The 16,055-nt window shown below is 41.6% G+C and overlaps 1 protein-coding gene across 6 annotated transcripts in view; it reads left to right on the forward strand.

Moving 5' to 3' along the window:
* SPECC1 (sperm antigen with calponin homology and coiled-coil domains 1) overlaps positions 1-16,055 on the forward strand; it is an 87,783-nt gene that overhangs the window by 16,469 nt on the left and 55,259 nt on the right. For 4 of the 6 annotated variants that reach the window (XM_053995440.1, XM_053995443.1, XM_053995444.1 and 1 more), the window contains exons 2-3: positions 4,193-4,369; positions 6,302-6,437. In XM_053995440.1, the coding sequence (XP_053851415.1) occupies positions 4,223-4,369; positions 6,302-6,437 (283 nt within the window). In that variant the 5' untranslated portion in view covers positions 4,193-4,222. Of the gene's footprint in view, positions 1-197; positions 218-1,612; positions 1,735-3,757; positions 3,777-4,192; positions 4,370-6,301; positions 6,438-16,055 lie in introns of those variants that run through there. The other 2 variants (XM_053995439.1, XM_053995441.1) reach the window with 2 other exon arrangements.

Raw genomic sequence — 16,055 nt, forward strand, 5'->3', positions numbered from 1 at the left:
AATAGTGCAACTCCTAGGTTTCTTGACTGTGAATAATATATAATCACTCAAATCAACATATCTATTCTTTTTACTTCAGAATGAAGTAGCCTTTAATAGTCAGCAGAATGTATGTCCTAGAAATTTATCCACAGAACTGGTGAATTCCTCTTTTGATCCACAGCCAAGTCTAAAGATCCTGGAGCCCTCTTGTTGTTTCTGCTGATGCTGACTGCCTGTGAGTTAGGATAAATTCTTAATCCAGTTTTTCTAGCCATAAAATGGGAATCATTCTAGGCTGGTTCTAAAGACTTCTATTAATAAATGCATGTGGACTGACTAATAAAGAAATGTCTGGGTTCTCAGCCTTTAATAAAACAGTAAAATTTCAAGTAAAATGGACTGCAGAACTTCTGCCAACTGCCAAAATAGTCTTCATCAACATATTCCAAATATCCTTTAAAAATACCAGTAAGAAAGGATGAACTGTATAGCATGGCCTGAATTTTTTAAAGGCTGATGCCTGCAGGGAATTCTGAGGATTACTGAGAGAAGCTGCTCTGTCAGGACCAGCTTTACATTTTTGGTAAACCTGATTATCATTTGTAGTACCTGTTTCAGAGGAGGGGTGTATGCAGACACCACTTTGGATATAAAAGATTTTTAAAAAACCAACCCCAAACCCTGCAGTCTGGAAGTGTCTGACAATAGAATCAATTTTGCTGAGTCCTCATTTATTTCAGCATGGGGTTGCTTCCTCATTTTCAGAGTCCAGCTCCAAGCAGGGCATGCTACAGGGATTTAGTCTGGCCAGCTGAGTGCCCTGCTCTGGCTGATGCCAAAGAAGGACTTTGAATCTCAGGATGACAGTAATTCTGTTTGATTCCTAAGGAAAATTCCCTGTGAAATATGCAAAAATGAAAAATAAAACCACACAGCTCCAGGCATTGCTTAAAGCGAGTCATTTTCCCATGAGAAGCAGCTCTCATCTGAAATTTATTGACACAGAATGGGTGTAAAACTAGTGATTTTTGTCCCTGTGTTTGCAGAAACAGCTTGGTTGTCTCTTGTGGAAAGCTGCTTCTCTTTCAACTCTCCCTGGGGGGTAGCCTGGAGATCAAATCAATCTCCCTGGGGTCCTTGTGGAAGGAAAGGCTGATATTTAGTGAAAATGCAGCAGAGTTACTTCTAGGACACAAGTAGATAAGAGCTGGATTTGATGTTTTTAATAAATGTGCTGTTTCTACACCAGGATAAGAGAAACCTCCTTGCCAGTGTTGGGTGTTCTGATTGCTGCCTGGCTGCAGACTTTTGGGATAGCTGAGTTAGTATTTTGGTTCACTGCTACCATGAGCTCCTTCCATGAGCAATTTCATGATGCTGAACTCCAGGTTTTTCCATTGTCCCCACTGCTCACACCTTCCATGGAGATTTTTTATTTTGTTTGCTTCATTGTAATGCAATAAATTGAATTTGGAGGAGGGGGAAAGTTGATGGTGACTCTGAGAATGGATTTTCTGCTCTCATCAAAGAACAGCAGGACTTTTTTTTTTCCCACTTTTTTTTTAAAGTACTTTTATTTTGCACCACTGAAGTAGACTTCTAATAACTCAAATATGTGTCACCTACTTAGGAATGAAAGCAGCTTAGGATGTGTGCAACCTGGCTTGATGCTTTGAAGTACATATAAGGCTTGTGGAAAATCTTGGAATCCCACATCAGAGATGGAAATCTTTATCTACAAGGCAAATTCAGGTTAGCCAAATACCTGAGAAGTCTTAACTCCATCTTTTATAAATGCCAGTTCTCCTATAAATACATGGAAAACTAATAATAAACACTAATAAATCCAGGTATTTCTTCTCAATTTTAGTTGCATCTGCTTGGTGCAGTAAAATGCTATTGAATCCGCATGGCAAATAATTCAGCTGTCTTTACATGAAGAAGCCAGTTTGCCTTAGGCTACTGGCTGGATTTCTTGAGTTGTGGTTTGGGTTTTTTTTTCTTTAAGTACCTCTTCCTTTTAGGCCTAACATCATGGCCTAATGAGCATATCACTCCACTGCAACTTGAAAATGTCATGGATGACTCAAAATTAAATTCCTTTGGATATCAAGAAAGCATCTGTACAGCTTAAGGCAGGAAAATATGAGGTACAGTTATGAAGAAAACCAGAGGGTATAATAAAGCAGTGTATGTGCAACCACTGATCTGCAAAAAACCAAAATCTGCATAATTTGGAGATCTAATCATCAAGAGAGTTTGCATGTGTAGTTGCCTGTTCACCCATATAAATACAGTGAATGTTAAAAGCCCATTAAAAGGATTAAGAGCCTGTTAAAAGATAGGTTTTTAAATATTGTAAAGCACCAAAGCTTGCTAAGGTGGATCGTGAGCTGTGGGAGCACTAAATAATATCATCTATTGTAATATAGTTTACATATCTGTCAGGGCTTTAAAACAGTGATCAGCATAATCATCACCAAAGGCTCTTAATGAGATCAGTGAATGGCTCCTCACTGGATGTGTGAAGAATTTTAATGGGGTGATGCCTATACTTAGCAACAACTACTAACTTTTTAATTCCTTTATTTAGGAGCTGATAGGGAACTGCTGTGGAGAGAGCAGACAGCCTCCTCTGCAAGAGGCACCAAGGACAAATAGAGGCAATGTCACTTGCTGGCTTTGTTCTCTGTGGAACAGCAGCTGAGCACTTGACATTGCCTTCACCTCCGTGCAGAAGCACTCCCTGAACAGACCGTGGTGGCACCTGCAAGGTGCTGTCACTGTCAAATCCACCTTGGCCCCAGACAGAGCTGTGTCCTGGGAGTTCAGTGAATGCTCTGATTTATGAATGTGAAATCAGGTATAAAGCAAATTATGAAATGTAAAATGTGACCAGAGCACCTCCTGACTCAGCCAGGAATAAATTGTTTCAGTGTCTTTGTCAAATGTTGCTGTCCAAGCTCACTCTCCCTCTGAGCACATTGCCAGGCACTGGGCACTCTGTGGGTGAGAAAACTGCCTAAACTTTGAAGATGAAGAAAAACAAATGGCAAATTCTTAGTTTAGCTGATAGTTACACATGTAAAGAAATTCAGAGAGATTTATTAATGAAATTCCAGCATTCCTAAAAACCTGTGCCTGTAGATATTCTGGTTACCTGTTCAACAGACAAGTTACCCTCTGCCTACACAAGGCTGAGCCACAGCTACATCCTGTGTCTATTTTGGAAAATGAAGAAAAATGTTGCTCATATGAAGTGGGGGAGGACAGGAGATAGCAGGCCATCTCCCCTCCCTCACATTCCCAGCCCAAGCAGGATGGTGAGACTTGGAAAAAATATCCAAATAATTCTTTTATTCTGCTCATGGTGTGGATTGGGTAATGGCTGGTGAAAATGTATGGGTTTGGATCTCCAGGAGTGGAGGGAGCTGTTTAACTGGCAGCTGTCAGCCTGCTGAGGGAAACAGGCTAGTTGTTCCTGCTGGCAGCTGAAATGTCTTCAGCTACATCCAAAAAAAGGAAATCACGTCTGTTTGCTGATTCCTGGCAGGATTTCTCTCTTGCATAAGCTTATCTCTGAGGAATAGTGGATCTGGATCTTTGTTTGCAAGGAAGTTGATTTTTTTTTTTTTTTTTTTTTTTTTACTATGTTTTGTGAGTCTGGGTATTGTGGAACATCTTTTTATCACTGTGGCAACATCAACTGCTGCTCCTCTAGAAGGCTCTGATAAGTTAAAGATATATTTTTCTACACATCTGAGGAAACTTGCTTCTCATGTGACTTTCTAAAAGTGAGTGTTATTTCAGTCGAAGATTTTGGATCTAATGGTAAAATAAGTAATTTTCCTTTTATCCCAAGGTTGCTTTAAAGTGCTGTGGGCTTCGATGTTCTCAGTTACTCTTTCATTGTGCTTCAGTATTCACAGGTGTTCTGCTGTGCCTGAGAGAGGTTTTGGGACTTAAACAGTCCCCAAAAAAGTTAATGTTCCTTCTGTGGTTGGTATGAAAAGTAAAAGTGGCTGTGGCCTGCTCTGAAGGTTTCTCTAGGCTCAGTGCTGATGTTTGTGAGAGAGGGGATCTAGTTTAGCATGGCCTTTTCAGCCCTTTAAACTCATGCCAGATATCTCTTGCCTTTCAGGTCACATAAAGATAAGTTATATTTTTGTATGAGTGCATAAATACATATAAACTTTTTTTTTTTTTTTAGAGTCTGTAGACTGAATTGCTTGGGAAGAAAATGAAGAGTAGTGCCAGGCCTTGGAGTGCAATAGCAAAGCAAGGGAGCCATGGGGTTGACAGAGGAAAACCTCTTTCCACCACCTCCACCGGAATGAAGACATCCAAATCCTCCACTTCCCTTGCCTTTGAATCCCGGCTCAGCAAGGTACTAATCCTTGGAAACTGTTCAAGCATTCCAGTCTAGGTCCAGGTCAAAGCTTTGGTTTAGTCCTCAAACTACTACACCCACTGTGTTAAATGTAGGGAGATTTAAGTTTTGTTGTATATTAGATTAATACACATTTCTCAAAGTATTTTGCATGCACTGTATCTGTACACTCTGTGGGTGAGGGAATTGCCTAAACTTTGAAGATAGGGGAAAACAAATGGCAAATTCTTAGTTCAGCTGATAGTTACACATGTAAAGAAATTCAAAGAGATTTATTAATGAATTTCCAGCATTCTTAAAACCTGTGCCTCTCCCTTCAAGGCAAAATATTTTAACAGAAGACATTGCAATATAACAAATGCATTTTATGAATCCTATTTTTTTATACAGATATATTTTAAAAATCCCAGAAACTTCTGTCCAAGGAATGTTTTTAAGAAAATTGAGTAATACACCTGAAATGCTGCTGAATCTGCACCCTTGCAGTCAGCAGACAGAAATAACCTGGTCATCCAAATCCAGACCAAGATAGTGACTTTCCAGTAATAAAGTTTAATGAACAGTAGAGAGCAGGGTACAGTATTCAGATCTCCTCTTGATTAAAACTTCATTAATTGTCACAGATTTCCAAGGAAAGGATTAATTTGTTGACCTTGCTGTGCACTTACCAATAGGGTATTTCAGTGCTCCAGGCAAGTTGTGCTGTGTGGTTGAGGCAGCATCTCTGAAGGCATGCTACTGAGGACACTAATCAGGAACTCTGGTACGATTGATTTGTTAAATTTAGTGTTAATTGTGGAGAGATTTCTTCCTAATGACAGCTAATGCCTTCAAATTGTTATCCAGCTGCAAATGCAAAATCATCAAAAAGTGGCTTCCTTGAAGAACGGGGGTAGAAAAGGCACCGTAGTTGCTGCTATAGGAAAGAACACATTGAAGAAATTACTTCAGAGAGACTGCAGAACTCTCTAAAGGTCAGAAAGTCAGGTTGTTCCATTCTCCTCCTAAGACTGAGCTGACAAAACCTCTGCCAGAAGGCAAAACGTTCGTTGTTTGGTATCCTGGAGCACCGTCAACACTTCAGCTATTGAAACTTATGGGCTCACCGGGTCCAGGAAACCACAGCCTCTGAGTCAGAGGAGGAGATGAAAGGGAGAAGGAATTAGAGTTGAAAGATTTCATTTTGCTTAAATGTCTCACATTCAGGAACCACTAAATAGGGGCAGTGCTTGTTGTGTGCTCTTTTCTCTTAACCCAGCAGTGGTGTTCAGCCTGTGCTTCAGGGACCCCCGGTGGCACTGGACAACTTCAAAGGAGGTGGATTTTTATTTGAGAAAGCACTTTAGGTGTCCACAAACTCAAAAGTATAGGAAAACTACTGCTCTAGGGAGACTCTCCCAAGCTTTGGTCTTAAAATACTTATTTTTCCTGGAATTAATTAGAAACTGTTACTAGAGGCACACAAATGGGAAATCAGCTGACCAAAGTTCTGAGGTAAGCTGCAACTTCTGCTTGCTGAAGCAAGATAATTTCAGTGTTTCTCTTTGAATCTTACCTTCTGCTTGTATTTTATGGGTTTCTTGAGTAGGCACTTAGAGTAGACTTGTATCACCAGAGATTCTTTCCCAAAAAGTTGCCAGTGGACCACTCCTGTAAACTGGTTTCTCATTGCCTTTCAATTATTTGCCTTTTTGAACAGTCTTTCCCATTTTTATTCTTCATTGTTGGAAAAGTGCTTTATCTCTTAACCCACTTCACAAAAACTTAGAATGCAGTACAAATACAAAAATTATGTACTCCGGTTATCAAGGCAATATTCCCATGGGGTTACTTTATGGAAATGTTAATTTTTTTCCAAGGAATCTTGCATTTTGAACTAACTGGTGGGAATATTCAGGGTCCTGACCTGTTCCACCCTCTGTGTCACAGCTGAAGCGGGCTAGCAGCGAGGACATGCTCACCAAACCTGGGCCAGCAGCAGTTTCAGGAGTCTCCAGGCTGAAGAAGACCATCACAACAGGAGCCATTTCGGAGCTTGCTGAGAGTCGGCTGAAGCCCAGCACAGGTAGGCACAAAGGTGCTGTGAGTGTCCTTGGTTTGCCAAGGTCCCAGCAGAGTGTCCCCTATGGCCCTTGCAGCACAGCCGTGTGGCAGTCACAGGACGCTGTGCCTTGCATCCTGCACCCCACGAGCCAGGGACATGAAGTGAGAAGGGATGCGCTGGATGGTTTTAGGAGCCCGGGCAGCCCCAGCAGCCAGGCGGTGGCGCCGGTGGCCCACGCCCGTCCCGACCGCGGCTCCGGGCCGGCCCCGGCGGGGTGGACCCAGCCGGGGACCCAGCCCCCCGTCTCCAGAGCAGGACGGCAGCGGAGGGCTCGCTGCCTGAAGTTTTCCCCATTTATCAATAGCATTCTCTCTACTGAGTGAGCAGAGCTGCTTCCCTGCTGCCCCTGGGACACGGCAGAGGCGTGAGAACAAAGAGCCAGCCCTGGGCATCCCCATGTGCAGCCTGTGCTGCTCCTGAGCTAGCCCGGGGCACGCTCTCCCCAGCAGCCTCAGCCCATCAGCTTGTTCCCATAGGTTTCAAACCTAAGCTTGTTTCGAAAGGCAGCGACACCATCTGCATACCAAGGGCTTCGGTGCAAGCGCTCTGCTCTCCCCCAGGAGCTCAGCAAATGCTTGCTTTTGTCTGCTCCCTGGTGGCATTTCCAAGGGAATGTGAGCTCTTACTAAATTTGACCATGACCTCCCTATTTGTCACAGCCTTTGCAGGTTTTGACTGTGTGACAGAACAATGTTATTAACCAGAGAGAGATTTCTGTTTTTAAAGAAATGAAATATAAAAACCTTTATATACTCTTGGAAGAAAATTATGTGCCTTGTAACAGCACAAATGTTTCATAGTAACCCAAAGACAGATCCAATTCCACTGTTAATCAGCGTGTAAATCCTCAAATTTAATAGTGACTAGCTGTATCCAAAGGAATTTGGGATTCACAAGCCAATAAAGAGGCATGATGCTTGGGAGGAGCCAGGCAGGGAGAAGAAAACCTGTACAGATGATGCAGCACAGGATCCTGGGAATGCAGCCAGGGAAACAGCACTGCAGGGAGTCCAGGATGGAATACGTATGTCAGATACCAAAACACAAGCACTGGAATAGAGAGCCCTCTTCTGCATGCAGCTGTAATAACTGTGATTGGAGGAGGGAGATTTATGATGATGACTACTTTAAATACAAAGGCTGAAATGGTTTATGGGGGTCAAGTTACATTTGGGTATTGCTTTGCCACTTTAAATTATATCATTGCATATAACCTCATATATTGCTTTGCATCAGCATTTGTAGAAGCATAAATGGGAATATTAATGTAAAATGAAAAGAGAACAAGTGTATAGATAAACACTAAGAATGTATGTGCTACCCTTCTAAAATAGTTTTTAACTTGGAGACCTGTCTCAGCTCTTACAGGGACTGTTTTAAGTGTGTATACAGTATCTTACATGTCTGTTTTTACAGTGTTTCCATCATCCAAAAGGATGCTTGGAAATCCAGCTGTATTCTGAGAATGTGTCATTGACAGGGCCACTGGAAGGTGCTTGATCTTTTGGAGCAATGTTACAGAGCTGAATGCTTTGTCACACTGAAAAAAATACCAATAGTCCCACTAAAATGGTGTATTGTTGCTAAGAGAACTAACAGTGAGCATGACAGAGGGCACAACATGTTCTAGGGAACATAAGTAGGAAAGGAGAGAATGTTTTCAGCTGCTGTATTTTATTGCAATGGCATCCCAAATAGTCTGATTGTGATCAAGATGCATTGCTGACTGTGGAGCTAATCCAAGTGACAACATTCCAGTAGCTGGGAGATGCAGATGTTTGTGTACTAGCCAAATGTGTAAATCTAGAAATGTATTCCAAAATCACTTTCTTTTTTTTTCTTTGATGGCCTTCATCTGTTCTGTGTTTTCCTTTCATGTCTTGACTGCAGGCATTATGACTCCCCCTTGTTTGGGCTTTTTGTTTTTGTCTGTTACTCAAGTGAGTGGTTTGAGTATTTTACTGAAATTTTATTCTATTAGTTCCAGCCACACTCTGGTGGTACACAGTTGGTATAATAGTCTGTGTGAGAGAATTTCAATGAAAAAGGTATGGAAATACAAAAGCTTCGGTTTCTTTCTTCTTTGGGTGTGACTGTCCACCATTTGTGTGTTGACCTTGAGCAGTAAGGCATGTTCCAAATGCTGCAGATAATAAATAATTGACCTCAAAGACTGGTTGTTTAAATAGGGTTGTTTCTATGCTGCCCTTGGTGGAGTTTCAGTTATTTATTCCAGCCTTTTATTGATGGAACTACCCCTGCCTGCCCTGTTTGGAGCTAACACAGTAAATCATAAACAACTTAAAGGGGGACGAGGCCAAGCCCATGTATCCATCCTTGGCAAGTGGAGTTGAGCAAATGGAGCTGGAGACTGATGCTGGCTGGAAATTCTGTGCTGTGATGTTTGGTTTTGTAACTCCTTGGCAGTTTTGAAATCCCAGGCAGTGGGAAATGACGCACAGGGGGAAATAAATGTCTCATATTCAGCTTCATTATCTGCAGTGTGATGTCTTCCCATGTGCTGTCCTTAAGTGGCTGTTTGGGTTTGTTAAATCCAAGCCTACAGAACTCTGGCATTGTTTTTAATGTCTTAGTAGATGAAAAAGAGCTGGAAAACTGGAAAACATGAGGAAGAGTTCACTAATCTTGGAATACATATAGCAAAGAAGTGATTGTAAAATGTATAAATAGAGAAGTTTGTGTATTCATGAGAAACTAGGACTCCCCTCCCCTAAGGTTCAGGATTGTAGGAAATCAATGACTTCAGATTCTGCTCCTTTGAGGTCTGCAAGCCAAATAACCTTAAAAAATGCAATTTCACAGAGAATTTCAAAGCTTCTTATGTGATCATATACCTCTCAGAAAGAGCATTGCATGGCAGGACTGGTATGCAAATGGAAAATTTGAGGTTCAGGCAGATGAAATTACTTTCTCAGTGGAGCCTGGAAGTCATTCCAAATCCTTGCTCTGAGTTCTGTCATTCAGTTCATACAAACTCCCAGTTCAGGCACTTTCTGAGAACTTCCCTGGAGGCTGCCTGGTTTAATCATGTTCCTGTGCTGCTTTGATGTGATTTCAGTGACAGCTGCTATTATCTGTCAGGTTGGACAGGAACCAAAGAGAGTCTGGACATCAGAAAGGCGAGAGCGCCAGGACGTGGGCACGGCACAGTCCAGTCACACATCATCCACAGGCATTGAGACTATTTCAGCCATTCCCATTTCTCACAAATATATTGATTTTTATATCAAGTGCTGCCAGCTCCAGTATATGAGGTATCAGTTATCCCTGAAATGTAATTAAGAGATAGCTGTACTTTTTCTCAGGCTGCTTCATCAGCTTATTTTTTATAGCTAAATAAAGGCTAAATCTCTCTAGACATCATTTGCCTCAGAAACAATAGGAAACTGTCAATAACAATGTTATTATCACCTACCTTAGCATTTATAGAAATTCTGGTTGTTTTACTGACGAGCTCAAGTTCTCTCTAAAGCCCAAAGCAGGAGACAGGTGCTACATCTTTGGAGGCTGGGAGAAGCCAAGATGCCAGCAGGACTGTGAGGGGTGGCCTGCTGTGTCACCCCCTTGCTCCATCAGAAATTACCATTTATTTTTATGCATAAAATGGGAAAATCAATACTTGGCCTGAGTTTTCAGCCAAAATAACAAAAACCTGTTGCTTTCTGTGTGTTCCTGCTGAGTTGATCCACATCCAAGGCTGGAGATGGTGCCAATCCAGGAGCATAGAGGAGGGAAGCTCAAAGATGTTAAGAGTTTCAATTATCTCCTCAGCATCTCATGTCGAGGCTCTGAACTCTGCAGGTTACCTGGACAAAAGCTGCTAATCCCAGAATGGAACATTGCCAGCATTGGAAATGAAGCTGCTCTGCAACACAGGCTGTTGTAATAAACCCAGCAAATTAAATAGGGAAACAAAAATACCAAGGGATTTGGCATAATCAGGGAAAACTATAGAAGGGCCTGAGGCTTAAAACCTGTTGTGGCACAGTTTGGGTTGAACACTCTTCAGCTCCAGTGAGGAGGGGCTCTGTTTTGGTGAGTTTTTCTGTGATTTGTCATTCACATTCCTGCCCAATAATCAGAGTTAATGTCCCAGTGACTAAATATGATACCTGTGTGTCTTCAATTCCTTCCTAGTGCTGGTAGAGCACATACCATTACTCCATTTGTCCATCATTGTTTTTTCATGTAGTTTATGTGAAAAGAAAAGTCTTGATTTCTCTCTGAAGCAGCTGCTTGCAGCTTTTCTGTGTAGATAGTGCTGGTATTCAGAAAAGAAAGGCTTTTACTAAATGAGGCCAACTGGTCCCTGCCAGCACTGGTGTTAGAGCTGGGAAAGCTTGAATATCACTGGTGAGACTTGTTCACCTGTGGCTGATTCTGGGGGGAGACTGGTGTGTGCTTTTATTGCACATAGCACTCATTAGATATGCTTCTTACCCAGCAAAATTGAAAATGTGGCATGCTACAGATTTCAGAGCTTCCTGCACATTCATAGAATTGTCATTTTCTGCTTGCTATTTGATAGTAATATATGGACTCTATCACATTTACTGTCTTCTCTCAGCTAACTTCTCTGCTTGCTGTTTGCCACTCTCTGATGTGGGGTAAAAATTTAGGTTAATGTGAAGCTAATGCAGACCAGAAGCTGTCCCTCCATGGTCACAAAATTCAAGAAAATGTCTTTTATTTAAAGCTTTCTTTAAAAAAGAAAAAATCCTTGGGGGAAAAGAAAATCTAACTGACAATTTAGCAGTTCATAAGATGCTAATGCACCCCAATTAGGACAGGAAAAAGGAAAGTGATTTCTATTGAAGGACAGCTCTCTGACCTTGGGGCCCTTTTACTCTACCATACATCAGCTTTTGGCAGCGCCTGCTTTTTATGATCTGTCACATCAAAGCACTGCTATAGGTTTGGGAGAGGTTGCTGCACTTTGCATTCAGGCTCGTTACTGTCTCATTTTTCTTGTGAACGATAGTGCCAAGTGTGAGGGACACTAATGAGATCGGTATGTTCTGTTCCACCAGGCTCCACTGCAACCACATGGCTGAGCTCATCTGGGCTTTCCCAGGAGCTGTAAATATGCTTCAAAACCTCATCTGCAAAGCCACTTGCATTTTGCTCCCCCTTCCAGGTACAAGACACAGCTCTTGCATAATTATTCTTTCTTACAAAGAGATTCTAGCGCCAAAAGTGGTATAAAAAGGAAAGGAAGACTCAAAATATTGTTTTGTCAGGCTGTCATTCAAATTGGCAAGAAGTGCTGCAGGAATTTAACATGCAAAGCAATGGAAATGTGTCTGCATTTACATCCAGAGCTCTACACGCAGCTGGATATGCATATTGACATCTACACACACCCATAAATATATGCAAGGATGTTTAACATATTGCTAGAAACATGAACCTGAACCTCCCTGGCATTCCTTAGCAAAATGTTTCCTCTGTGTGTGATTTCCCCAGGTGTCAAGTAGTCAGACTGAGTTTCAGCACCAGTTTAGAGGATTTCACCCACTATCCTCTGAAGGGAAAGCTCAAGATTTGAGGTAGATCAAATTTGGCATTCCAGATTTAGGTTATGGCTGCTACTTGTCAAGTTTCTCTTACTTCTTCTTACAAGGATTTTTTTTTCTTGCCACAGCCTGCAAATACAGTTGTTGATTGCTGATGCCTTTGCTGAAAATATTCTTGTACTCTATTTATTGCTGTGTTGTTTTTCATGTTCTTTGAAGCCTTGCTCTTTCCCTCTGTAAGCCATGGGCAGTTGTGCATCCTGGAATGGCTGGGAATGGGGGCTGCTTCACATGACTGTTCTCCAGGCATCTTTTTCCTCTTTGATAAGTGGCAGTGTAGTGAGACCAATGCCTTTACAGGCTGTCTGGTAGGATTTCTGATACCTGATCCTGTTATGGATAACAGGCTTTTTGAGAGGCACTCACAGGCTGGCTGCAGTCATCTTGCATTATTAAACAAGTGGGAATTAACTTCTGCTGACAACACTGTACCTTTTCCAGTTTTCTTGCTGTCCTAATCTACTGCAGAATTTACATTTCCTGTGCTGAATCTGTTAACACATTCTGAGATTCTGCATTCCGCTTCTTGTTAAAACCACCTGTGAAAGAGACCCTTTTGTCTGTGTGTTCTCCTGAGAATGACTTTGTTGGCACACGTGAGCCCCCCTGGGACCTGAGCCAGCTCGGAGGATTCAGTGTGTGGTAGGGATACTGAAATGCTGAGTCTTGAAGGCTGCAATGACTTAACTCATTAAATTGTTGACAGTTAATTGGCTCAAGGCAACATGTATAGGGAGGATTCATTAGAGCTGTAAGGGAACTGTGGTGATCCCAAAAGCCTTCCTAGGGCACACCTAAACAGAGGGGAGCATGCCTGGATGCTCCAGGAATAGCACAAATCTAGATCTCCCAGCTTGTTTTCATGTCTTTTCAGGCTTCTTTACTGAAGTTGTTCAGCAAAGTCAACACAACCCTGCTCTGACTACCTGCCCTAGGTTAATTATCAGCTTTCCTTCATCTGGTTTGAAGAGAAATGATCCTTAACACAAATTCTCTGGGCCTAAATCTATTGCAGCCAGAATGTCTTGGCAGAGGGCCATTGTGTTTGCACTTAAAGAACAGGAGGGAGAAGGAAAGGAACGCAAAGCTGGCCTGGTCTGACAAGTATGCAGATCAGGGGAGGGCTTGGCATTCCTTGTAGAATTTTTTTTTCCACTGTTTTTTTTTGTTTTGTTTTGTTTTGTTTTGTTTTTTTTTTGTTTTTTTTTTTTTTTTTTTGGGGTTTTTTTGTTTTTTGTTTTTTTTTTTTTTCAGCAGCTTTTGGCTCACATTAGGTTTTAATACTGTAGAGCAAGAGGGGAGGGATTGACAGCTCCATCTCAGATGGGTTCCTGGAAGGCTCTGGTTCTGTGCCATGAACTGTGACCTCACCAAGTATCTTCACTACAAAAAATTTGTTTCTAGCATGGTTAAAAAAAACTTTTGTTCATCTGGGATTCAGCTCTAGATGCTATATTCCTAATTCTTTGAGGCCCACTACTGCAATAATAGACAGATTCTGAAGATTTATTTTCCTTGTTACTTAGGTACTTGGTGCTCATAAAATCTTTAGCATTAATGGAAGAAGGAGAGTGTGATAGTGTGAACTCTGGTGTTCATGATGTCCACACTTAGGGCCCATTCAGTTTAGACCAGCATCAGTATCTGTAACTTCTTTAGACCTCAGCTTTCTGGAGAGACTGTCAAGTACCTGGCCACTGCAAATCTGAGATTTGGTGGCATCTTCATACTTGTTCTCATGAGCATGGATTGCAATTTGAACAGAAATTACACTCATTCCTTTGCTGTGTTATGAGTAGGATGCAAAGAAAGTTATGCCTGGCAAGCAAGTCCTGCCATTTGACTAAGGAGTTGAAAGAATTATGTACATCACACCTTCAATAATTAATTCCCATTCTCACTATATAGGAAAGGAGTGTTTGTGAAGTTTTATTGGCAGTTCAACAAAGAGCAAGGGGATGAGTCAAGCTTCATGCTTAGGAAGAGACCAGCTAATCTGCTTTGTAGAGCTGAAATGGATTCATTCTTTTTTATACCTTTATTACTGAAGAGGAAGGGAGGGTAATGTAAAATGTTCAGATAAGAAATAGTTGCCTAAGGATTAAGCCATGCATCTGTTGTGATTTGTTCCCTGGTCCCCATGTCATGCTTGCTGTTACTCCTTTTTCCTCAGCTTGAGCTGCAAGCTCCAGAAGCAGTAATCTCTTATCTATACCTTCTGCTCAGGCTGTAGTTATATTTAAAAATTTGTGCTTTACCTTTCATTTTGGACCTGGGCTAGAAGTCTTTGGCCTGACATCATTCTCCCTATCATGGTGTTAGAATGTTCTGACTTACATTTCGTGCCACTGTCAAAAATAACAGATTGGTTCTTCCAGTCCTGACTCTTGTACAGTGCTCAGATTTCAGGTGTGTTTGCTCTGAGTCAGTGATTACATTTTATAATTGCTCCAGGCTTGCACCGTTGCAGCACTGGGACCTTGTTACACTATTCCCTTTTGTGATTACAGAAAGAGAAAGCAGGTGATGAAGTAATAAATGCTCAGCTTCAGGATTTCTCAGCCCAACAGACTCTCACAGCTAATGCAGCCCCTCAGGTGAGTCCTGCTGAAGAAAAGCACAAGTCACTCTTTAGTCTATAATGGAAGAAAATCTCTATGGGAGATAACATTTCAACAGCAGTTGGAGGAAGTTTGCATCTGTACCTTGGAAAGGGCAGGCTGAGTACCCACCATAGTAAAAGACAAGATTTAAGAGATCATAAGATGACTTTTAGAGAAAGAATGCACTATCACTGAATCTTTTTAATAGAACTTTGATGGCTTATTCATTAAACAAAGCGTTTTGTGTTTGACATGTCATAAGACAGAAGTAGACAGGAGTTTTTTAATGTCATCCAGATATAGACAGCTGTATGAAAACTTTTCATCTATAAAGTGTCAGAGGAAGAACAATGGAAAGCTGAAGACTGACAATGAACTCATCCTATTATACTGAAAGATTAGGAAAATTCTGCTCCTATCATATTGAATGGGCTCCAGATACTTTATCTGAAGTGATGGATTCACAACTAGACAGATTAATTCTTCATGTTTTATTTTCAGGCTGTTTTGAGCCTAGGAGACACACTAGTTTATTATTTCTGAATTTGTTTTTAACCAAGACTCAAGAGGATTCTGTTAATTATCCACATAATAGAAACTGATCACTGGAGTAATTTTCCTTGTTTCCCATGTACATCAGGGCTCCATGAGTGTGGAGCATCTTGATTTTTTGGAAAGATGTGCTGTTGGCCAGGCTCTGGGTGGGCCTGTCCTATGCAGCTGCTCTTGCAGTGCCAGTCACAGGCAAAAATATTGATGATAGAGATCCGGTGTGAAATCTGCTCCAGTTTCTGGCTGGAGGTCTAGATGTGCTAGTGGCTGTCAGGTTTGATTGTTGTCTTATTAGCATAAGGGGAAATTCAGAAATCACTGTAATAGACTTTCAGTAGCAAAACACCACATCCTTACCTCAGTAAAGAGAAATAGATTTCAGTGGTACTCATTGAATCCTGTATATTGTTTAATATAATAGGGATGTGAGCCTTCTGTGCTGTTCTCAGCACCAGTAGAGGCTGAGAGCAGCTGGGGGTGCTCAGGAGTAGCCCCAGAGGATATCAGAACAGATCTAATGGATGGGACTTGTCAGAAAGGGCTCATGCTCACAATCATGATCAGGTTTTCAGAGGAGTCCAGTCTCCATTTCAGCATCCTTTGGGTATCTATGTTTTCACGAGATGCTGAGCATCTCTGAAATCGGTCCCTTCATTTTTGTGACTGTTAGGAGCTGCCCTTGCCCAGACATGTCACTGCTGTGCTCAGCAGTGTACTTAGATCTGTGGGCAGGGACTGTTTGCTCCATGGTAAGCATGCTTCGGGTGGTGAAACTGGTGAAAAATGAACGTTGGCTTTGCTTTGGAGACATTTGGTTGCTCAGGTCT

This window comes from Vidua macroura, chromosome 20, assembly GCF_024509145.1.
Source record: "Vidua macroura isolate BioBank_ID:100142 chromosome 20, ASM2450914v1, whole genome shotgun sequence".
NCBI lineage: Eukaryota > Metazoa > Chordata > Aves > Passeriformes > Viduidae > Vidua > Vidua macroura.